Raw genomic sequence first — 26,230 nt, 5'->3', positions numbered from 1 at the left:
ACTGGTTTTTGTTTTTTTTTTGCCTTTTTTGTTTTCTGTGGTTTCCAGTGATACCTTTTACTTATTGCTCGTCAACATTTGAAAAACATCCACTGGAATTTAACTCATTGTCACCCTCCTATAGAAACGGCAGACACTTAAAAACGGTAACAGTTCATATTAGATAAAAAAAAAAAACTTAATTTTTTTGCAGCGCTCGATTGCTGCAAAAAGAAAAAGACGTTGCCAGTCAATTCGAAATTTCCCCATCGACACTGTCAACTTTCTTGAAAGACAGAGCAAAAAAAGTAGAAAAATCTCAGGAAGAAAACGTATGTGAACTGCTGCATTTGAAGACGTTGAAAAAGCCGTATTTATGTGGTTCAGTGATGCTCCACTAATTCCTATTAATGCGGCACTCATTCAAGAAAATGTGAGGTTTGTAAACTCTCTTGGGACCTCCCCCAACTAGTCAGAAAGCTGAAGAGCGTCCCGAAGTGTGATCTCTGCGTCTGTACGGGGCAATAGCAGGCTCACAGATATGCTGCGTCTCTCCGCCAAAGTAAACAGAAAAGATCTCGATGGGTGATGCAAGGTTAGGAGCACGTAAATTGTAAATGTAACAGGATTACTTGATCACTGACCTGCTCGATCCTGCCTGACTGCTGTGTCTGTGTATAGCAGAGTGGCAGATCACACAACAATAAATAAGCGTGCCGTTCCTGTTTCAAGCGTAATAAAGCTGGTTTTGCTAAAGTACCGAGACTCAGTCTCGTGTTGTGGGGTGTAAGAGAGGGACTTATAGCGTGACCACGATCTTTTAGGATTCGCTTCTGTGGCGCTTCACTGCAGCACTGTGAGCCTCCTATTGCCCTGCCCCAGCAACGGACAAACAATCTTCCACAGATGCTGCAATCGTGCTTCAGGACGCACTTCAGCATGTCGTTCCTGTTGGGTGGGGAGTGGGGGGTCTCAAAAGAGTTCAGAAATCTCACAATATGAAGAAGAAAAAATGATTTGGCTCCTGACTGATAAATGTGCTGCCCACAACATGCTTTCACATTCAGATAATGTTTGCGTTGAATTCCTCCCACCCAATTGCACGGCAGCGCTTCAGCCATTGGATTTGGGCATCATTCGCACCCTGAAAGTGTATTATCGCAAGGAAATGCTGAGAAAAATTTTCGTCAGCATAACTTGTAGACAGGAGGAGATTAAAAGTAACGCGAAAGAAGCTATTGAAATGATTGCAAACGCCTGGATACAAGTTAAAGAAAACACTATACTGACAAATACAGAATCTCATTACAACAAAATATTTTTTAGGTCCCTGGGAGTTCGTTATAACGGAATTTTACCTGTAGTAAAAAGTGAAATCAGTAATAGTTGTACACTGTACATTATTGGCTTCTCTTTGCTTTTAGTAAGTTGTGCACATCTGGGTTAGCAACTGCACATGAATGCGATGCCATATTTCCTTTTAACTGCTAAGGATCTATTATTGTTCACAGGCTGGCACAAACACAGAAGTTTGGTTTCAATAGAAAAAATGACAATGTTAGAGAGTTCTCTCCTGCTTTGCTTGTGCATGTTTCAGCTACCAACTATAAATAAAATGGGTGCCATGTTTCTTTTTAGCAGCCATCATCTAATAGTGTTAACATGCTTGACACTGACAGTTGCAATGTGTCACTGGAGTTCTGTTAGGAAAAATGGAGCGTCTAAGAAATTACGTCAATCTTTTCCACTTGGTAAATATCGGACTACAATATATCCATCCTAATTCAGTTTTGTTAATTCTACATTGCGGAACAATAATGAGCAACTACAAAATGTGCACAGCAGCCAAGTTAAGGCAGGGAGCATATACTGCATGTATCGACGGACGTTTGAAAATGCCATTTGTGAATGACTGCAAACATACCTTGATTGTACCAGGCGTTCTGACAAAGTGGGCTTCACTTCTGCATATTCTGTCCCTAATCTGCTTGCCAAGGACCCTGCTTCTTCCAGTGCTGGTTTCTTCAGGATAAATGACCGTGTGTCAGGCTTCATGTCTGCCAGTTCACTTACTCCTATGAGGTAAAGTATTTCAGATTGAACATTAAATTAGCTCAAATCATTACCATTTTTTACAAAACAAATGTACAGTAGAGTCTCGCTTATCCAACCTTCTGTATTATCTGATGTCCCACCGCAAAAAAAAAGAAAACGCATCAATCGGCAACAAGAACTGCAAGTTGCGAGCGTGAGTGTACTCTATTTTTTGTTGCTAAGTTCATTTTTTGAGTTAAATTTTTCTGTTGTTTTGTTGTAAAACATGATTACAGTGGATTATGTGGCTGGCCCTCTCTGGCGTGCGTGTCTCTCACGTGCGTGTGTGTGTCTCTCTTTCTCTCGCGTGTGTGCATGCGTCTCTTCTTCTCTCTCACGTGTGTGTGTGTGTGTGTGTGTGTGTGTGTGTCTGTCTGTGTCTCTCTCTCTCGCTCTCTCTCTAACGCTGCACAGGGAATGCACAGGGAGAGACCGAACATAAAATGTGTATCTTGGAACACAGCACTTTCCAAATATAATCACGTTTACACAGTGTACAATGTAGCATAAATATTGAATACATATTTTGAAAAAAAAAAAAAATCAATTTAACAAGTAAAAACTCTTGCTTAATTTCCATAAATGATGGTCACTCGTGTCTGCTTTGTCACTACTGACATTCTCATCCCACTCCACCATACCACCAGAATGTCAATTCCATTAGTAATCTCTTATATTTGTTATATATACAATAAAAAAATTAATAACTGCTTATCACAGTGGAATCTGATTGTAAGTAGAGATACGTGTATAGCATGAGATGCAAGCAATTCTTGTAGTAAAGAATCCACTTTAACTTTTGAATATTTCTTTTATTCATAAATGTTGTGTGGGTACAAAATGCACTTGTATTTTTTTTAAACACTAACCTGCTTTACTATTACTTTTCAATTTCTGAAGGTTGTTTTAATTTAGCTTTTTAATATTCATTTAATAACAAAATTCAATAAACATTTACATTTTTTCCTTATGAGCTGTTTGCCATTCACTAAAATGATAAATGTCAACTTAATTATGACTTTTTTTATTTTAATTTTTTTAATTAATCTTTAAAGTGTACCTATTGTTTTGCTCCTGAATCTGATGAGTAAAAATATTTTATCATTTCATATTTATGCTTCCTCCAAACAATATATTACATTAAAAATAAAGTCTTAGGCCAAACACAGCTCAGTACAAATGTTTATTGTTGCATAGCCTTCTTTGCTCATACCTATTAGCAAGATGGAGCTGACGGCACACAAGGTTTACACACATTCTGTAAAATATTTTGGACTCTTATGAATAGTAATTGAATTGATGGTACAATTATTATAAATGAGTTATGAAAATATGAAGCACAGGCAGATAAACAAGTCAGGTTAGTGTTAAAGAGTGACCCAGAATTAAACAGGAAAGTTCAGATTTACAGTTCAATACTAGACTACACTTTTTCATTCTAATTTATAAACTGTGGATTTACATACAAGATAAGAATTAGGTGAAAACAAAATTATCTGTCAACACATTGCTGAATATTACTAACCCTGAAGTTTCAATAAGGCCTCTTCTTGAATGTCAAGTTGAAGACGGGATGCCAACAATCTTGAATGAACTATTAACAAGAAAACAAATTTAGGTTAAATAGCCACAAAGTAAAATTAATGCCAACACAAGTATGTTTTTAAGCACAATTTAATTTTAATTTAGTAATACATATAAAATTATATGTATTATACAGAATTATTTCCTTCTAGATGCAAGTGGGTCTATGTCTCCCAAATATTTAAATCAAAAAATGCATTTAAAATTACAACTTAATCAACTTCATAGGCTTGTATCATTAAACCGCTTTAGGAAGTCATTGCTTAACATACAGCCTTAATATGGAAACTTTCTTTAAATTGTACTGCAACGGACAGTCATACCATATAATTTTATACTCGTCACTTTATTTACTGTGTAAATTAATCAGCATGGTCTGATTTCAATAGTGCACAGTACCAGGAATTTATGAGAAAGTATGAAAAATAATAACCAGAGACAAGAGTGAATCCCAGTACTTGATACCCGAGGTGCAGCAACAAGAGAGTCAGGGACAGTGAATGAGGATAAGGTTTGTGGAGGCTGTGGACTTCATACTATTATCCTGCACTAACTTGTACTAATATAGTGTCTTTCAGTAAAGAGCATTAACTGTAAACTGAAGCAACAGTAAGTTCAGAACCTTTTAACGTAAAGTTCTAATCTGATATGAGGTGAGGTCACCAGGCAATCACAAGGAAAAGTCACCCACACCCATACCCACGCACACACTTGTCTCAACCAGTTTAGAGACACCAATAATGAAACATGAATGATTTTTGGATTAAAAGACAGAACTCGATTGCATGCCTGAGCACACCTGCACTAGCACACCGTAAGCCTCAACCTCCATCCTGGGTTCTGTCCTCCTCCAGAAGACACCTTAAAATGAGCAGCACAGGCATGTTCAAAAGTAAACATCATAATTTACCTTGCTTAAAATCAACTGAATAAATGACCGAAAAAATAGTTCTTGTTTTTAAATGTACAAATAGCATAATTTTGTGCAAAGTGACAACATTACTTTTTACCTTTTTGTAAGCTTTAAAACCTCAATCAGGTTTAGGGTGGAGGAAGGCAGGCCCTTGACAGCGTCAGGTTCTACACAAACACCGGCCCTGGTCAAGGCACCTGTCTGTCATGCACACACACAAATATTCACTGACAGACAGCCAATGCAGAGTCAGCACCTAAACCACTGCACTTGTATTTTGAATGTTCAAAGTAAACCGTAACTCCCACACAAAAAGCAGGTGGGACGTGCGTCTTCCATGACTGTGCCTGTGCAGGAAATTCAATTCAAGACTCTCGAGGCTGCAAGCAGTAACCACCACACCACTGGGCTGTCTAGAAAAACAGTTTTCAGAGGGAAGTTGCTGCATGCACCTTTATCACATTTCCAACTGTTTGTCTGAAAGTTATTTGACAAGTGAATGGAAACATACCAATCATTTACTAGTAAAATATGACAAAATGTTTCTGTTTTCCATCACTGTCACTTTGAAAGTGCTGCCCTTTTAAATGGTGTAGTATCAGGACTGGTTGCAGCCTTAACATGAAATTATATATTAAAAAAAAAAAAAACCCATAAAAATGGAGAGTAATCGTTTTTTATTGAATGCATGTACACAGCCATTGTGTATTAACAATATTGCTGGATTTTAAAGTGAACAGGTTGCATGATAAAGAAACCAACCACCCCAAAAAGCATTGTACAGATGCACAGACATACAACACACAATATGAAATGCTGTGCTTAATGACAAAAACTAGTAGCTCAGGAGTGAATTCTTGCATTCATAAATTATAAATAATAAAGCTTCATACTGCTTGTTTGACTGGGCTCATTTCTCAGCAGCTGCCATCTAGTATTAAATACCATTCTACAGCACAGTTGTACAGTGCATCTGGAAAGTATTCACAGCGCATCACTTTTTCCACATTTTCTTATGTTACAGCCTTATTCCAAAATGGATTCAATTCATTTTTTTCTCAGAATTCTACACACAACACCCCATAATGACAACATGAAAAAAGTTTACTTGAGATTTTTGCAAATTTATTAAAAATAAAAAAATTGAGAAAGCACATGTACATAAGTATTCACAGCTTTTGCCATGAAGCTCAAAATTGAGCTCAGGTGCATCCTGTTTCCCCTGATCATCCTTGAGATGTTTCTGCAGCTTAATCGGAGTCCACCTGTGGTAAATTCAGTTGACTGGACATGATTTGGAAAGGCACACACCTGTCTATATAAGGTCCCACAGTTGACAGTTCACGTCAGAGCACAAACCAAGCATGAAGTCAAAGAAATTGTCTATAGACCTCCGAGACAGGATTGTCTCGAGGCACATATCTGGGGAAGGTTACAGAAAAATTTCTGCTGCTTTGAAGGTCCCAATGAGCACAGTGGCCTCCATCATCCGTAAGTGGAAGAAGTTCAAAACCACCAGGACTCTTCCTAGAGCTGGCCGGCCATCTAAACTGAGCGATCGGGGGAGAAGGGCCTTAGTCAGGGAGGTGACCAAGAACCCGAAGGTCACTCTGTCAGAGCTCCAGAGGTCCTCTGTGGAGAGAGGAGAACCTTCCAGAAGGACAATCCACCAATCAGGCCTGTATGGTAGAGTGGCGAGACTGAAGCCACTCCTTAGTAAAAGGTACATGGCAGCCCGCCTGGAGTTTGCCAAAAGGCACCTGAAGGACTCTCAGACCATCCATCCATCCATTTTCCAACCCGCTGAATCCGAACACAGGGTCACGGGGGTCTGCTGGAGCCAATCCCAGCCAACACAGGGCACAAGGCAGGGAACCAATCCTGGGCAGGGTGCCAACCCACCGCAGGACACACACAAACACACCCACACACCAAGCACACACTAGGGCCAATTTAGAATTGCCAATCCACCTAACCTGCATGTCTTTGGACTGTGGGAGGAAACCGGAGCGCCCGGAGGAAACCCACGCAGACACGGGGAGAACATGCAAACTCCACGCAGGGAGGACCCGGGAATCGAACCCAGGTCTCCAGGTGTCCCAACTGCGAGGCAGCAGCGCTACCCACTGCGCCACCGTGCCGCCCCACTCTCAGACCATGAGAAAGAAATTTCTCTGGTCTGATGAGACAAAGATTGAACTCTTTGGTGTGAATACCAGGCGTCACGTTTGGAGGAAACCAGGTACCGCTCATCACCAGTCCAATACCATCCCTACAGTGAAGCATGGTGGTGGCAGCATCATGCTGTGGGGATGTTTTTCAGCGGCAGGGACTGGGAGACTAGTCAGGATAAAGGGAAAGATGACTGCAGCAATGTACAGAGACATCCTGGATGAAAACCTGCTCCAGAGCGCTCTTGACCTCAGACTGGGGTGACGGTTCATCTTTCAGCAGGACAACAACCCTAAGCACACAGCCAAGATATCAAAGGAGTGGCTTCAGGACAACTCTGTGAATGTCCTTGAGTGGCCCAGCCAGAGCCCAGACTTGAATCCAATTGAACATCTCTGGAGAGATCTTAAAATGGCTGTGCACCGACGCTTTCCATCCAACCTGATGGAGCTTGAGAGGTGCTGCAAAGAGGAATGGGCAAAACTGGCCAAGAATAGGTGTGCCAAGCTTGTGGCATTATATTCAACAAGACTTAAGGCTGTAATTGCTGCCAAAGGTGCATCGACAAAGTACTGAGCAAAGGCTGTGAATACTTACGTACATGGGATTTCTCAGTTTTTTTATTTTTAATAAAATTTGAAAAAACCTCAAGTAAACTTTTTTCACATTGTCATTATGGGGTGTTGTGTGTAGAATTCTGAGAAAAAAAATGAATTTAATCCATTTTGGAATAAGGCTGTAACATAACAAAATGTGGAAAAAGTGATGCGCTGTGAATACTTTCTGGATGCACTGTATAATACAACATTTTGACTTCCAGTGCCAGAAAAAGAAATAAATGACAGTCCCTGAAACTACCCTACGTTCTGGTACAGCCCACTGTAACAAGACGTTAGTGACAATTTAGTCTTTCACAAAAATTTTGCCCACAACTTTGCTAGATCTTAGGTGGGCAATTCTGGGCTATAGGCTTTAATTACAAAAAGCTGCTTATTTAAAATAAATCTTGTTCTTCATGTAACAGCTCATTTAATCAGGCAGCTTACTTTATGTTTGAAAATTTCAAATATACTTACTCATACTCTCACTATAAGTGCACAAGAGTTGTTTAATATTCTAAATTCATTTTAATTCACCTTCTTGTGAAAGCAACTAAACATGATTTTCAAACAAAAAAAGAGAAAACAGCTAATAAGTTAAAATGGTCCTATTTTCATGTGTGTATCATTAAATAGCTACTTTTAATAATATTTTTGAAAGACAAAAAAAGAGAGACTGATAAGTATCCCCAAGTCAATTTTGGAAAAGGATGATACAGGCATGAACCAATGTCAACAACAGCACAATGGCAAATTAAATTAATTCATTAGGCAAACCAAAGACATCCAATTAACAAATCAGCAGAAACAAAGGCCTGGAGCCATCGTGGACCAGGCTTGCCCACCACAAAGTAAATCTAACATGTTAAAACATTTTATATGTATGCAATGCATATGTCCTGTGGTTCAGAATGTGCATATTGCTGGGTTTTTTTTGTCCATAATAATTAACTTCTAATTCTAACTTAGTGTGAATACATCATGCAGCAAATAAAACCTCCATAGGTGATTATCTTATATGTAAATGTCTACCGGTAGAAGTGTGTGTCTGTCTGTCTGTAAGGGCTCCACCTCCGAGGATACACAATCGAGGCCAGCACGGCGGCCAAACGAAACCTCCGAAAAAAGAGTCACTCGCTTAGCCACTAATACAGAAGCGAGGCGAGCACATCGGCAAAACAAATCCTCCCAGGAGAGAGAAGCCCAGAGTAGTTCCTTTCAATTACCTGACATCTCTTCAATTCAATTTTTTTTCTGATGATTTCACTAGTTTCTAGGACCCTCGGCTTTTTACAGCACGGGCCTACACAGCTAGCTGCATAATAATCATTAATGTTACATGATAAACTTTGAATAAAATATAAACAAGTTTAAACCTGTAACAATAACACATTCTTACCAGAGTATTTTAATATGATAAAATAAAGCATATCACCTGTCATTTTCTTAAATATAGTGTTATTTGCAAATACTGTTTACAATCATGGAGAAATGCCTTGATGTGAATCCTACTAACCCGACTGCCTTTGTAAGTGATGTTCTCTTTCTGGGTCCAGCTGGATTCTGGTGTTTGTATGGTATATGGTCTCATGGACATGCTGGGCTGCAAGAGTTTCTTCTCCACTTAAACTGCGTGTTCTCGGGGCAACTGGGACTGTTTGTCTCTGTGGAACTGCAAAGAGTAAAAGCATTTAACAAAACTCACATAGGGGCTTCAATAAAGTTAGACTTTTCCAAGGTTAAGATCAAAAGCACTATGTTAAAAGCGATTCGTTGAATTTTTAGTTTTCTGTGTTATTTAAAACCTATAATGTGGAAGCACTGCAACCCTTTTTATATATTCAAAAAACACAGATTAGAGCACAAACAAAATTTCAGGAGCTTCTATTGAGAAGTCAAGCAAAATGACACCTTTTATTGGCTAACTAAAAAGATTACAATATGCAAACTTTCGAGGTAACTCAGGCCCCTTCTTCAGGCAAGATGTCATTTTGCTTGACTTCACATTACATTCATAATGGCTCTATTGAAAATGGAAAAAAGTTATTAACCAACAAACACAATTACTGTTTTCTATTGGTTGTAGGCTTTATTCTAACAAGCTCCTTAACCAAATCAAATTCTATGCAACTGATATTTTATTAAAATAAAGTAAACTAAATCCACATGTTCAAATTGTGTTGCTAACTAAATGCAAGTGTAGGAAAACAAAACTCTACAGTCAATTGGATTACACTGCTAATATCTGTGATCCTCAGCTAGAACAGAAGATTAAGAAAATGAATGTATGGTTGCTCGCAAACTAAATTAATATTTTGACAAATGCCAATCTAACGTGATGCCTTAGTGAACTACCATATTTAGACATGGCAAATACCACTCCAATAAAGGAGCATTCCAATGGTGCACTTTTGTGAGAATCAGACTGTTCAAAGTGCGGAAGATGGAGAAATGTTCATACGGAGCACATATTGTACTGTCTCACACTCCTACAGACATGCTTTACAAGTGCTACACACTTTATCTTTAATTAGCCTTAGATAAAAGAAATGATGGCAGGTTATTGTGGGAGAAAGTTGAAATATCTCTTATTCTTTGTATCTGGTGTTTTTAGAGAGTTATCGAGACTGCCTCTAGTATTATAATGGACCAAGACATATTTTGAGAATAAAATCATCCTTTATGACTTAGAAATGTACTTATACAGAAACAAAAGGCATTTCAACTGGAATCATAATAAAACGTATTCTTCTTCTTTAGGTATACATTTAGATAATATGAAAAACATTACCCAAACTACATGTGTAAAAAAAAAAAAAACACTTTACAAAACATCAAAATAAAATTATACCTTCAACCTAAAATGTTAGCTTTAAAAACAAATTATAAGATATGCCTGTTACTGATACTGTTGTATTTACAGTTTTCAGCAACTGCTAATATATAAAAATAAATAAAATCCATTTTATCACCTGGTGGATAACTAGTCGTTTTAGACACTGATTCCTGAGCTTCAGAAATGGCTTTCAAGATAAGATTCTTGTTTGCCTGTTTTGAAGGTGGTAAAGTTGGCCTAAAGCATAAGAAAAAAGAAAACAAATCCATAAAGTTAAAAGAATAGTTAAAGGAATACTAAACTCAAAAATCACACCTCCACTGGGCAAGTGTAGGTGTGTTTAAAGGTTGTGGGGTGAGGTTGGCAAGGGAGCTGTCACTTAGCAGTTTCTTTTAATTGTGGGTAAGTTTTTGTGCTTTGTTTCAATTGCTCATTATCTTATATGGGACCCTTGTAATGGTAAAAGGTGTATGTTTTTTGCTTGTCTTCTTATACTTACAGTTAGGTCAAGTTTACGGAATACTCCACAAAAAAAAAAAAAAGAAAAAAGACTTTTTGGAAGATTTTTTCAAGTCCCGCGACTTGTGACCTTGGCCATGAGATTTTTTCAAGTCACGCCCTCCTCTCAACCATTTTCAACCATTCACACGGTAATCTCACCTCTCATTTGTGTGAATACTTTTGACAGACACAGTTCTCTCAGATCTTACAAATTTTAACGTTTTCCTAACTTTAAGTTCCCAATTAAAAAAGACGTATTATGTCCAAATCTTATTGAAGAATTTCATGACGAAGGGTTACCAACATAAAAAATGAGTACGCAGGCAGTCCTACCACCGAAAAATGATGAAGTCAAACTTATTAATGTCAAAAATGACGACCAGTTACATGGCAAATTGGTTAAATGCGTATCAATAGACTATGCTAAAACAGTTGGTGGTGATTGTGTGGAAGATGAAAACATCAACTTACAATATCCCGAAGAATATCTACAACCGTTAACACCGTCCAGTCTGCCACCGCACAAATTACTGTCGAAAGAAGGATGTATCCAAGAAAGGTAATGTAGTATATCTTCCATGGATAACATTACACAACAAAAGAGATCTTGATAAGCCAATCGTATAAAAACGTTAACAGTTTCCTGTTAGAATAGCCTTTGTAAAGACAATTAACAAATCTCAGAGCCAAACATTCGAAAAAGTCATTTTATTTAATAGGGGGAAAAAAACGAAATTCAGTCATGGGCAGTTATACGTTGCATTGTCATGATTCAAAAAATTGCTTTTACTGAAGTTTTACAGTAAAAGTGTAAGTTTAAGGAGTATTTGCGTGTTAATTTCAAAGCCAAACAAAACAAAACCATATTACGCAACAAATAACTCTAATACAACATGAAACATAACTTACTTTCAATTTATTACAATTTACTCTTCTCTCTATTATCAAAAGAAATGTAACCACGCCCAGGGTCGGAAATAAAAGACAAACACTAAATGACAAAGTACAACATCGTAAAGAATTTAAAAATGTTGGCACGGTACACCTGCAGAGCAGGTTAGAGATAAAGGAAGTACGTAAACTCAAAAAAAGGATAGGAAAGATCACATTAGCACAAATGGAAATTATTATTCGGTGAAATAATGGAATAGCGAAAAGTGATTGAATATATTGTTCAGATTTAAACTTTAAAGTCGGACACTTGTAGATTGTCTAATTCGTGTTGTCATCAAGAAAAAAAAAAAGTAGTGTTTCTTCCCAATGAAGAGGTGTATCTGCAAGAATTAAAAGATTACTAAAATGTTGGCATGGTACACAAACCAACAAACAGAAATTATTACCCGGTGAAATAACGGAACAGCGAAAAGAGATTGAATATATTGTTTGGATTTAAACTTAAGTTGCAGACTTGTATATCATCTAATTCGTGTTGACAGCGAGAATTAAAAGATTCCAAATACGTTGGCACGGTATGAAATCCCGTGAGACGGAAACTTTTAACATGAGATTCTTTCAAGTCACGCCATACTTATAACCTTTGGAAGCAAGTCCCACAAGACGGAGACTTTTGCCATTAGATTCTTTCAAGTCACACCCTACTTACAACTATTTTCAAACAAGACCATGGTCATCTAACCTCAGTCAAGTGAATGCTTTTGTCAGACACAGTTCCTGTGCTCTCAGTTCTTAGTCGTAGGAATACTTTTGGCAGACACACTTCCTGAGCTCTCAGCTCTTATAAATTTTATCAGGACAATAATTTTATATGCTCTAGATGGCACGTCAATGACTAAGCAAAGAAGAAAGAGCAAGGACAAACTTTTGAAAAAGTAATTTTATTTATTAGAGAGAAAGAAACGATATTCATTCACAGGCAGTTATATGTTGTGTTGTCACAATGCAAGTCCAAACACGGAATCAAAATTCAATGCAATCTTGAAGAAAAGTTAATTCCAAATATTGTTTTTCCTAAAGTTTTAAAGTAAAAGTGAAAATAATTTATATGTAACAATTCCCATGAAAATAAAAATCTCTTTACAATTGTATATCCGGTTAACCAGACCTGGGGATGGGCGAGCAAAGCCCCCTAGTTTTTAATATGGTTAATTACTTGCTGTAATGTAAAATAGTTCCATTATGCATATGTAACAATTCCCATGAAAATAAAAATCTGTTTAAATTGTACAACCGCATCCCCATACACGAGTGACAGAACCACAAAGAGGCTAGCGCGTAATGCAGGCATGGGGGTTGGCAAGCGAAACGAGAAGGGGGCAAAGACCCTTAGTGTGTGTGTGTGTGTACTGTATATCATGTATTTATATTATATATATATATATTATATATACACACAGTATATATATATATAATTATATAAAACTTATTCCATGCAGTCTGTAGGGACGGTCAAGGAATATCATGTATTCAATAACCATATCCATCTATATATCTCTCTATTATAAAAAGAAATCCTGTCCTGGAAAGCAAATGCAAGGCTACGATACGTGATCATCTCAGAAGACATTTTAAAGACCTGCGAGACCAAGGAGACTTGCCACGGTGCGTCTCGCGGGGACTGTAAACATGAGACTTGGTGCCAAGAGACTGTCCCAGGGCCGTAGCAAAAAGGACAGCGGCTGTACAGGCTTTAAAAAGATCGAAGGGCAGCGCGACAGCAGCTACCCACCCCCCCGAACGCGAGCAGCGTTATACATCCTGCAAGAAAGAATTCAAACACGCCCGGGGCCAGAAATAAAAGACAGATATTGCTTTTACAACGTCACGCGAGACCAGGCAGTGAGCCATCATTTAAAACAAGTCAACAGACGTCTAATCTAGCAGTTGTTGGATTGCTTTTGGCAGGCAAGCATCATGTGCTCGGAGCTCTTAAAACAACGACATGCGACAGGCAGAAGAGGCAGCTAGCAAGCAGCAAAAAGACAGCAAATGATCCAAAGGCATATCCTTAGCGTATGTTCAGCCCCAACACCCTTCACAACACGAGCAGTATTATACATCTGGCAAGAAGGAGATGTAACCACGCGTGGGGCAGGAAATAAAGAAACAAGTATTGTTTTTACAAAAGTTTTTAAAGTAAAAGTGAAAATAATGCATATGTAACAATTCCCAAGAAAATAACAATCTATTTAAATTGTAGATTGCCTGCCTAAGGTAAAGTCATCCCTGATGAATGGGGACGTGGGAATGAGGGGTCCTTTCATCGGATTAGCGCTATTTCAGATGTTGAATGGCAAAATGGAGGAGGCAGCTTGATGAATGAGGTCTCCAGGACTTAAAACAAATCCAAATCATATTATGTGATATCATCTAATGTGAAATTCTACTCCATACTTCTAGAATTTTTATTTTTATACTGTATTGAGGATTTATTCTGTTCTATGTATTATACTGTATTGTATTGACACCCTTCTTGTTGACACCCACTGCACGCCCAACCTACCTGGAAAGGGGTCTCTCTTTGAACTGCCTTTCCATAGATTTCTTCCATTTTCTCCCTACAAGGGTTTTGTTTGGGAGTTTTTTCTGATCTTCTTAGAGGGTCAAGGCTGGGGGGCTGTCAAGAGGCAGGGCCTGTTAAAGCCAATTGCGGCTCTTCTTGTGTGATTTTGGGCTATACAAAAAATAAATTGTATTGTATTGTATATCCGGTAAACCAAACACGGGGGTTGGCGAGCAAAGTGAGCAGGGGCGGAGCCCCCTAGTATACCTAAAAGGCAAAGCCCTCACTGACTCATCACTAATTCTCCCACTGTCCATACAGGTGGGAAGCTGAAATTTCGCATGCTCATTCCTTGCAGTGTACTTAGGTATATTTTATGTCCTATTGCAACACCCAAGGGGGGAAACGGGTGTACCCTCTAAACTGTATACAGTAATCCCTCGCTATATCGCGCTTCGCCTTTCGCGGCTTCACTCCATCGCGGATTTTATATGTAAGCATATTTAAATATATATCACGGATTTTTCACTGCTTCGCAGGTTTCTGCGGACAATGGGTCTTTTAATTTCTGGTACATGCTTCCTCAGATGGTTTGCCCAGTTGATTTCATACAAGGGACGCTATTGGCAGATGGCTGAGAAGCTGCCCGGCTTACTCTTCTCTGTCTCTTGCGCTGACTTTCTCTGATCCTGACGTAGGGGGATTGAGCAGGGGGGCTGTTCGCACACCTAGACGATATGGACGCTCGTCTAAAAATGCTGAAAGATTATCTTCACGTTGGTATCTTTTGTGCAGCTGCTTCCTGAAACGACATGCTGAACGGTGCTTCGCATACTTAAAAGCACGAAGGGCACGTATTGATTTTTTTCTCTGTCTCTCTCTATCTCTCTCTGCTCCTGACGGAGGGGATGTGAGCTGCCACCTTCAACAGCTTTGTGCCGCGGTGCTTCGCATACTCAAAAACCAAACAGCTCTATTGATTTGTTTGCTCCTTTGAAGAGGAAGAAATGTTTGCATTCTTTTAATTGTGAGACGGAACTGTCATCTCTGTCTTGTCATGGAGCACAGTTTAAACTTTTGAAAAAGAGACAAATGTTTGTTTGCAGTGTTTGAATAACGTTCCTGTCTCTCTACAACCTCCTGTGTTTCTGCGCAAATCTGTGACCCAAGCATGACAATATAAAAATAACCATATAAACATATGGTTTCTACTTCGCGGATTTTCTTATTTCGCGGGTGGCTCTGGAACGCAACCCCCGCGATGGAGGAGGGATTACTGTATATAGATAGGGGAAAAACATTCTTACTACAACTTCCAATATACGCAGGGAGCCCAAATTTCCCATGCTCATCCTTCACACTGTACTTACAAATGTTGTTTCATTTCGCACTGTGCCCTGTAACGAACTTTTGAAAATAATGTCTTCTTTTTGGCGGTTCTCACCATTATGTTGTAAGGAACTTTCGGAACTGACCTCTCCTTTTGGCAGTTTCATTTCTTATTTCTGTTAAAAGAGGATTTATTTCACAGCAGAGATGCACAAGGGTCGCCCCCAGTCCCCCTTCCTTTTTCCGCACGGCCGCTATCCACGCACCTACCATGTGGTTGGCTCCCTACCTATATATATTAACAACATTCCACGCTCATGCCCCTCCTCACTTGCTTCCTTACTTTCCTCAGCTGTTCGTCGTGCTCACTGCTCCCTTCTTCTTTAGTCCACCGCTTCAAGCCTGTTATTGTTCGCCTTGCTTCACATCTTCCTGCTGGTGACTCCTGCCTTTTCATTTAGTTTCTTCACACTCTTAATCTTCCGGGCATGCCTCCGCATACTCTACTTTTGAAGGTCGGCGCACCAATTATGTTACTACGAAACTTACAACCACCAAAACTTTATAACGGCACCAGGCTTCAGATCAAATCTCTGCACAAGAACCTCATTGAGGCAACTGTCTTCACTGGAACTGGCTCAGGGGAGACTATATTTATTCCTTGCATCTAATGTTTCCTTTTTTTTTTCCTAACTTTTTCAACACACTACTTCTACGCTGTGAAGCGCAGGTATTTTGCTAGTCATGTATAAAATAACCACAGCATCGAGTCTTGCCTGTTTCACAGCCTGCACTAGCAGTACGGTGTAAGCAACACCTGTCCTTTCCTTTTGCCAATTTCACAAAGTCTTTGTTTCACTGCTGCTACGGAGGTTAAGATGGTTGGTTATATGACCTGCCAAAGAACAACCTATTAGGTCAATTCTCTTTATGTACAGAATGGTTAATATGGTCTTGCCCCACAAGCTAATAAAGTGATATTATCTACAAGAAATTAATGCAAATAAATACACAATAAGATTCATTCTTGTGCAGGTATTGCACAATTTTAAAAACAAGAGCAGGGGTGGAACATCACTATTTAATAATACAACAACAATGATGATTCAGCCTAAATGATGCAAGTGCTTGCTTTTGTTTGAGGTTAAAAAACTACAAAATGTAAACTCTTCCGACAATTCAGTGTTACAATTTGATCAGTAATTAAGGTTTTTAAGTGACCCTACATATTCAAGCAGATTTTAAATTGACATGTGGCAATTATGAGGATAAACAGAAATAGAAAAGACCCATGCTGTCTCTCTACTATATAAAATAAATCTTGGGTCGAGACGTGACCTTCTTGGAAAGACATTTTGACGTCACGTCAGAACAACCAATTTAAAACAAGATCATGGACATCTAACCTCTCAGTTGTTGGAATGCTATTGGCAGACACACTTCATGTGCTCTCAGTTCTTAAAAATTTTATACATTCTAGATGGCACATCAACGACTAAGTGAAGAAGAAAGAGCAGCGCGTCAAAAAGAGACCCAAAAGCGTTGGAGAGAAAAGAAGGCAAAAAGAACAATAATAATCTATGTGTAAATTCTGAAAATAAGGAAAGTAATAATCAGCCCAGACCAAGTGGAATTGAAAACCTCGTAGGTCCAATTGGGGTCAGAAATAAAAGACTTCATAAAGATGTTCAAAAACGTTGGCGCGATACACATGCAGAGCAGGTTACAGACTATGAAAGCATTGTAATTTGAAAGGCTCAAAAAAAAACCAAAACATTGGCACGATACACATGCAGAGCAGGTTACAGACTATGAAAAGTAGTAAAATTCGAAAGTATCAAAAAAAAAAAAAGAAAGTAAAGATCGCATGAGCATAAACAAAAGGAAAATATTACTTGGTGAAATAACGGAACAGCAAAAAGAGATTGAATATATGGACATAGGTGATATGTCAGAAGTATGTAGATATTGTAAGGCTTTAAAGTTTAAATCACAGACTTTTAGATCGTCTAATTCGTGTTGCCATCAGGGAAAAGTAGTGTTGCCTCCCAATGAAGAGGAGTATCCAAAAGAATTAAAAGATTTGTTGTTTGGTGAAAGTGAAATCCACAAACACAACAGGCAAAATATCTGAGTCCACAATAATCTGTCCGTGTTCACATCATTCAGTTCTCAAAACGTAGATTTACACAATAATGGACCATACGCTATGAAAATCTGTGGTCCCGCAACAATTAAAGTTACGACAAGTTTAATTTCCAAGAAACCACAATTCGGTCAGTTGTATATTTATAATCACTGAGAAGCGATGCAACACAGAATCGAAAGAGTATGTAACAATTCCCATGAAAATAACAATCTCTTTAAATTGTATATCCGCTTAACCAAACACGGGAGTGGGTGAGGGAAGCGAGCAGGGGGCAGAGCCCCCTAGTATATCCATAAACAAAATTTCTAAAAAATGTTTATGCAGGACTGCTTGATGTGGAAGAAAGAATTGTTGACCCGTAAAATGGAAGGAGTCAGAGTCTCACACCAGAAGAAATGTTCATAAGCTTTCTTTTATTGTTGCATACCTAGACTGGAGTGTCAGTAGCATGCGCGCTGACAGGAAAGAGTTCAGCTCTTTTATATCAGCTGATTGTGTGCAAACTTCACAAGTTCGTATAAAGGCAGATTAATGCATGAGCCTTTTAGGGCTTAAAATAGACGGCGGTTACAGATGAGTTCATAGCTTAGCTTATTCGTAAAACAGGAAGAACAGTTTATAAAAATACATTTCTGGTAAAGGCAGCTTTCTGGTGAGGTCAGATTCTTTTGAACTGCTCACACAGGTCAGCATCAGTAATATATGTTAAAGGTCACATATACAGTTTCTGAAAACTGTCAAGTACACATTTTCTTATAATATAAAGAGGACAGTTATCTGTAAACTGAAAATATCCATTCCACATTGACTAGAGGAACAGTTAACAAACAGTTATTATTAATATATGCATGCTGTACCCAAATCAAAAGCAGATCATCAAAGTACTTTAAACAGTTCGCTGAATGCTAAAATAGTCTTAAGTGAAAGAAATTAAAAAATTCACTTCTGCAACTTGGGATAAAAACTAGCCCTAAGCAAAGTGTCAGTTAGGATGAGAAGTGAAGCAAAACTGGACACACCTGATGACTAGATTACTCACTTCTCAACTTCCACTCTGAAGGAAGTGCAAAGGCTTATCAAATGGAGATTTTAGCATATAGAACAATTACGGCTATTCACTGCAATTTGTAGAGGTTGTTATACAAGAATAATTAAAAATGTTGTTTTGGACCTAAGACATATAGTTATGACTGTTAATGGATTGCAACAGTATTAAGATAAATGCTTTACAGAGAACACATATTTAAGCAGAATGAATATACAAGGGTTAAAGAAATTATTAGGTTCATACAATTAGCTGACTTGGGCTTTTAATGTACAAACTCCTTCAAGTCCATATTCACAGCCATTAGGGAACTGCTGTTTATTGTTAGAACTTAAGAGATGTCTTTACGGTTTTCCATACTAAAATTCTTACTATATCAAACCCCAACTATCCAGAAGGGGTAACTGACCCAAATAAAGGAATGATCTTCCATGAAAAGACGTGAAGACAAGATAACAAATGATTGTTATTTTCAGATAATAGTAACTTTTTCTTTGTTTACCTTCGTTCTGGTTTGGAAGGGACTGAAATGCTACTTAAAAGACCACCAGCTCGACCAGGATAACCTTCATCTTCCTCCTCCATTTCATCAGTGTCTTGGTCTTCATTGCCATATTTACTTATCTTCACCACTGAACTGATCACTGATGACTTCCTTTTTCTGGATACATCCTCCTTTATGGATGAGCAGAAAAAAAAACTCAAGTCAAGCTAACCGTTTATCTGAGCCAAATAGTTTATTTGAGTTCATCTTTAAAAATTATAAGATCCTTGATATAAATTATTGTTAAATTTGAAATAATAATAATGAACACTTTATCTATATGACAGAAAATTAATGAAATTTTTATATTCATATACGATTCTCGCAAAAAGTTTAAAATCCTAAGAAATTAGCAAAAACAAAATAAAATTAGTTTTCACAGACTCTGACTTTTAAATCCATGCATACAACAAAACATTTTACTTTTAATTATGATCTATTTATTTGTTTACCTAAATATTGCTGGTTAAAAGAATTTATTAAAGTTACAAAAGATCCATCATGACCAGACTGCAATAAAATATAACATTTCAGTAAAAGTATGTAGACTTTTGATATCCAATTTATTTGTAGGATGTGACCCAACCAATTATTTATATATCAGAATGGGTGGGACAACTGTAGTTTTCCTATTTAATTAGTTCTTCACATTTAAATCACAAAAGTTATCAATACATTATTTAATGAGGCTTGATGTTTCACTGTTTAATTTTGGTTTCCAACGTTTTTTGACAAGTGGCCTGGTTTTAGTTTGAGAATCTCTACATGGACCTTTACAGTGAAACTGCATAACAGGGGGTCTCCTGTGGAGTTTCAAGCAGCTACACTGACTAACACCGAAGAGAGATGGGACGTTGTCCCCAGTTGAGTTTTGAACCGCATGATTAGTATTCCATCGAAGAGCTGGTCCCCAATGGAGTTTTGCATAGCAATATTTTAAAGGTAGGTTGCAATTTCCAGTTTCAAGCCTCCAGATTTATTAAAAGTGCCAAACACCACAGACTGGTGATATTCTCTGACTTTTTCACAGATTGGCAGTAAGGATATGACAGCATTAATATACATGCCAAGCCAGTTTTTCGATGACCAGCAAAAAACTTCTGCAGACCAGCTTTTGGGAAATTCTGGGATACTATCAACTAATAATCAATATGTGGTCTGAAAAGGAGAACTTAACTGCTTAATATACTTAATGTTGTGAGCTGGTAGAAAAGCTAATCCCTAAGAACTGGTCTGTAAAAATCATTAGACTAGGAAATGGAGCAGAAAAAGAACAATACAAAAGAATAGTCAGGATAACAGGCTGAAGTCAAAACCAGGACGGCAGAAATACTAAATGTCAAAGCCCAATACGGGACTCAAAATCAAGTGTCATAAAATAACCTTTGCAAAATATCCCAGCTGCATTAAACTCATTTCACAGAACAACTATTAAGATTTTGAAAATAAACTTATAGGTTCTATCCAGAATGTTTGTCACTGTTGCCTCTGTAGTGCTGCCTTAAATAGTTGCAATAGAAAGTTTGTTTAGATTAATACAGTATAGCCAAATACCAAAAAATATAGGGCATAGGAGAAGGTCATGTCTGGAAAAATGGTCCATTCAGAGACAAAAATCAGAAGGAAACCTGGCTGTACCAAGTTTTCAGTATTACTACTGGGTAGCAAATATCCAAACTTTGAAACTCTGGAAGAAGTCAGCTACTCCTATAATCACAACACCTTGACTTGCTAAACCCCTCAATGGTATTTTATGTACAGTGCATCTGGAAAGTATTCACAGCGCATCACTTTTTCTACCTTTTGTTATGTTACAGCCTTATTCCAAAATGGATTAAATTCATTTTTTTCCTCTGAATTCTACACACAACACCCCATAATGACAACGTGAAAAAAGTTTACTTGAGGTTTTTGCAAATTTTTTAAAAATTAAAAAAACCTGAGAAATCCCATGTACGTAAGTATTCGCAGCCTTTGCTCAGTACTTTGTCGATGCACCTTTGGCAGCAATTACAGCCTCAAGTCTTGTTGAATATGATGCCACAAGCTTGGCACACCTATCCTTGGCCAGTTTCGCCCATTCCTCTCTACAGCACCTCTCAAGCTCCATCAGGTTGGATGGGAAGCGTCGGTGCACAGCCATTTTAAGATCTCTCCAGAGATGTTCAATCGGATTCAAGTCTGGGCTCTGGCTGGGCCACTCAAGGACATTCACAGAGTTGTCCTGAAGCCACTCCTTTGATATCTTGGCTGTGTGCTTAGGGTCGTTGTCCTGCTGAAAGATGAACCGTCGCCCCAGTCTGAGGTGAAGAGCGCTCTGGAGCAGGTTTTCATCCAGGATGTCTCTGTACATTGCTGCAGTCATCTTTCCCTTTATCCTGACTAGTCTCCCAGTCCCTGCCGCTGAAAAACATCCCCACAGCATGATGCTGCCACCACCATGCTTCACTGTAGGGATGGTATTGGCCTGGTGATGAGCGGTGCCTGGTTTCCTCCAAATGTGTTCTTGGTCACCTCCCTGACTAAGGCCCTTCTCCCCTGATTGCTCAGTTTAGATGGCCGGCCAGCTCTAGGAAGAGTCCTGGTGGTTTCGAACTTCTTCCACTTACGGATGATGGAGGCCACTGTGCTCATTGGGAACTTCAAAGCAGCAGTAACCTTTCTGTAACCTTCCCCAGATTTGTGCCTCGAGACAATCCTGTCTTGGAGGTCTACAGACAATTCCTTTGACTTCATGCTTGGTTTGTGCTCTGACATGAACTGTCAGCTGTGGGACCTTATAAACCCAGGTGTGTGCCTTTCCAAATCATGTCCAATCAACTGAATTTACCACAGGTGAACTCCAATTAAGCTGCAGAAACATCTCAAGGATGATCAGGGGAAACAGGATGCACCTGAGCTCAATTTTGAGCTTCATGGCAAAGGCTGTGAATACTTATGTACATGTGATTTCTCAATTTTTTTTATTTTTAATAAATTTGCAAAAATCTCAAGTAAATTTTTTTCACGTTGTCATTATGGGGTGTTGTGTGTAGAATTCTGAGGAAAAAAATGAATTTAATCCATTTTGGAATAAGGCTGTAACATAACAAAATGTGGAAAAAGTGATGCACTGTGAATACTTTCCGGATGCACTGTACCTTTCTATGTGCACCACCATCTACAAATAAGTGCAAACAAAAGTAAATTGTGATGGTTCAACAATCACTAAGAAAGTGGTATTAATGCAGACAATATCTGAACACAAAAGGGACACTAATAACCACACAAATACTTAAATAGCCTACTGGCACACCCCATTATCTTATTTATCTTATCTATATTATCTTATTTGCCTAACTATTAAGAAAAGTACTGATGCTAGAAGGTTACCACTGAACTCCTTGTTAAAAGAGATTCAACACATCTGCAAACTGAATTTCTGTATATGTTGATGATCAAAACCTACAGAGCACTGCTGACCAGTAAAGTAGCCACATTATACAATTTTCACCAAACTAATTTTTATTAGTTCATTTTTATTATGTAAATATGTATTATGAAATCAAATAAACTATATCACTTATAGTGTTAAGGTATGACCTACAGAAAGCTGTTTTATGATCATATACTTCACTCAAGGGCACAATTTCCAATGACAAATTTAATTTACAGATATACTATGAATGTGAAAAAATAAATTTGACTTGAAAAATACCAAATTTATCCTTTAAGTGCTTGTATTTTTTCTGAAATCCAAACTCTGTTAATAATGCAATTTCCGTAAACTAAAATTTTAGAGAGAGACAACTGGAATTTAATTTCTTTCTATTACTTTAGATAAAGGAAAAACACATTAAAATATTTTAATTAAATTCATTGTTTAAACTGATCAAGTTTAGCTTTCTTTAAATATTTGTTTGTTTGGGAAAATCCCAAATGCTCTGAATTGCAACTTTTATTTTGAAAATGAACAAACAAAATGATGATGTTTTGCAATAATGGATTTTTTTGTAAGATTTTTCTGAAGATATGTTAAACCTAGCCAATGCTCATTAGGCAGCAAAGATTATGTTAAGAGTTTCCTTAAATATGAAGAAGACATGCTAACAATATAAAGGTTTATAAGTAAGTCAAGTCAAGTGAAGTTGGGGAGTATGCACCGGTACAGTGCATTGCCGCACCCACTACACAACGAAACAACTCAGGATCCCAGTTGGTGACCCCCCAGGCAGACACGTGGTCCAGTCCCACCCTCCGGAAATGACCCTCTATCTGCCGCAGCCAAGTGTTACGTGGGCGACCCCTTAGCCTGGTCCAGCCACTCGGGTCTCCAACAATGAGGATCTTACGAGCTGGGTCACCCTTGGGGAAGCGCACCACATGGCCACAGTGCCGTAACTGACACTCCCTCACAATGCAAGTAATGTGCAGAATTCGGGACTCCATGAGTAACCGCTCATTCGACACAAAGTCAAACCAATGGTACCCAAGAATTTTCCAGAGAGACACAGTAACAAAGGAGTCCAGTCTTCATCTCAGCTCACTTTAGAGCGTCCATGTCTCTCAACCATATAGCAAGACAGGAAGCACCAGGACTCTAAAGACTTGGATCTTCATCCTTTTGCATAGATATTGGGAGCGCCACACACCCTTTTCCAGTGACCTCATGACCTCCCATGCTCTCCCAATCCGTCTACTGACTTCATAGGAACAGTCACCAGAGACATGAATATCACTGCCAAAGTAAGTAAACCTCTCAACAAGGTCGACACTCTCTCCACAGACAGACACACTGCTGATGGCTGTACATAAGAGGTCATTAAGGCCACTCGCAAGCCCAGACATTCAGACTCCTCGCTCAGTTTCTCAAGCGCCCCGATCAAAGCCTCCATTGACTCCGCAAGATCACAGCATCATCATCAAAGTCAAGATTCGTGAATCTTTCTTTACCAACAGATGCCCCACAGTCGCTGGACCCCATGACCCTGCCCAACACCCAGTCCAAACAAGGATTGAACAGAGTAGGAGCAAGAACACACCCTTGACGAACCCCAGAATCAACTGGGAAAAATGAAGAGGTTCTGCCTCCACTCTACACAGCACTCACAGTACCAGTGTACAGGCCAGCCATGATATCCAGCAACCTCGAGGGGATCCCGCGAACCCTCAGGATGTCCCGCAGGGCAGCTCGATCAACTGAGTCGAAAACTTTATGAAAATCGACAAAGGCTACAAAGAAACTCTGCCGATATTCACATTTGTGCTCCATGAGAACCCTCAGTGCCAGGATACGGTCGATGGTAGACTTCTTAGGCGTAAAACCAGACTGTTCTGGTTTCTGGTAGGTGAGCAAGTGATCACAGATCCTATTGAGGATGACCCTAGCAAGGACCTTACCCGGCACCAAGAGCAGTATTATCCCCGTGTAGTTGCTGCAATCCAGGCGATCGCCCTTCCCTTTCCAGATAGGGACAACAAATCCCGTTTTCCAGTCAGTTGGGATGATGCCAGTCTCCCAAATGGAAGCAAAGATTGCTTGCAATGCCAGGAGGACAGCCTTACCACCATCCTGGAGAAGTTCACCCCGGATACCACAGATCCCTGCAGTCTTTCCTCCCCTCAGCTGGTTCACCACCTATGCAATCTCAGTGAGATTGGGTGGTTCACAGCTAATTGGAGGATCAGCCTCAAGAACCGTAGACCCAGATATCTCCAACGTCCTAGCCGGAGGATCAGCTTTGAACAACTGCTCAAAGTAGCCAGCCCAGTAGGTCACAACTGCAGTGTCATCCATAAGGACCGTTCCATCAGCTGCCCTGACTTTAAGTAAGAAAATGAAAAAGTGTCCATTATTCAGGGATTGTGAGTTCACATGAAATAAAAATTATTTTATAGAGTCACTTACAGAAGTCTAATAGTAGTAGTTGGATAACAAACATTTGTACCTGTGTGCCTATAAACCATAAGTTATTTATAAAATGGCAAGCAAGTTAGTTTGATACTTACATCAATATTAATTCTCTCCGTATTAACCCTGGGTCTGCTGTTCTGTTCATAATTTTCTGGAAACTTGCTGAAAGCTCCTGGGATAGTCCTGGAAGTCCTAACAACCTCTATGGGTCTGATGTCATATAAGGCACACTCAGTTGTTCGGGTAGGGGTCTGCAATTTATTTTCTGATGCATTGCAAAAATACTGGCAACTGTCTGGAACTCTGTATGTTTCTGTTGCAGGATGAGAAGAACCGTATGTTAAAGTGACTAAAGGCTTTTTTTTTGCCCCTGGTAAAGTAGCAACATCAGAAAGAGCGCTGAGGTCCTCATCAATAAGGTCATCATCAAGTTCGGGCTTAATATCAATCACTGCTTCAGCTGGTGAGGATTCCATCAGAGGCTTGACTGTGGACATTAATCGATGGATGTTCTTTTCATTTGGAGATCTGTTTTTGGGGGAAGAAAAATTTATAATAAGCAGGAAAACCCACGTAAATGCACCAATTATTAATCTGCAAAGTAGTTCATCTCTGCTGTACCACACATTTAAAAAATAAGTTAAATCTGCTATTTTTAGATTATTGTGAAGTCAGACTTCACAAATGGCAATAAATCACATTTCATTATTTAGAAAGACAAAACACAAAAAAAGAGTACTAGCACTAAAGGTTTTAAAATATTTTATCAACATATTTGGAGAAAAAAAACTTTTCCATCTAAGCAATTTTCCTAGAGTTTCCAGTGGCTGAACTGAAAGCTATAAATATTGGGTAAAAAAATCGAGAACAATTTTAAACAGAACAAACTGATTAGTAAAACACAGCTTGTTAACCTACATTACACTAACTTTTACAAAATAACAGAAGCTGAGAATAAGCCTTTGCTCGCTTTGTAGGTCAAGCACAATTCTAGCATATTAGTGAAACATGATCCTCCCTCCTTGAACTCTTGCTGAGCTTTCACTAATGCACTTGAATGCTACAGCCACATCTTTTCCTTAATTTTGACTTTCATCAATACACCTCTGGTGTAAGCTATATTCTCTTGCCT

General features: G+C 38.7%; 1 protein-coding gene across 1 annotated transcript in view; it reads right to left on the bottom strand.

The window, feature by feature from the left end:
• Positions 1–26,230, bottom strand: part of zc3h14 (zinc finger CCCH-type containing 14) — a 49,888-nt gene that overhangs the window by 11,015 nt on the left and 12,643 nt on the right. Inside the window, exons 6-11 of the mRNA XM_028821463.2 lie at positions 25,194–25,626; positions 19,164–19,336; positions 10,314–10,414; positions 8,858–9,013; positions 3,599–3,667; positions 1,904–2,054 (exon numbers count right to left, since the gene is read on the bottom strand). Coding sequence (XP_028677296.1) covers positions 1,904–2,054; positions 3,599–3,667; positions 8,858–9,013; positions 10,314–10,414; positions 19,164–19,336; positions 25,194–25,626 — 1,083 coding nt within the window. The remainder of the gene's footprint in view (positions 1–1,903; positions 2,055–3,598; positions 3,668–8,857; positions 9,014–10,313; positions 10,415–19,163; positions 19,337–25,193; positions 25,627–26,230) is intronic.

This window comes from Erpetoichthys calabaricus, chromosome 16, assembly GCF_900747795.2.
Source record: "Erpetoichthys calabaricus chromosome 16, fErpCal1.3, whole genome shotgun sequence".
Taxonomy (NCBI): Eukaryota; Metazoa; Chordata; class Cladistia; order Polypteriformes; family Polypteridae; genus Erpetoichthys; species Erpetoichthys calabaricus.
This window is presented reverse-complemented; position numbering and strand designations above follow the sequence as displayed.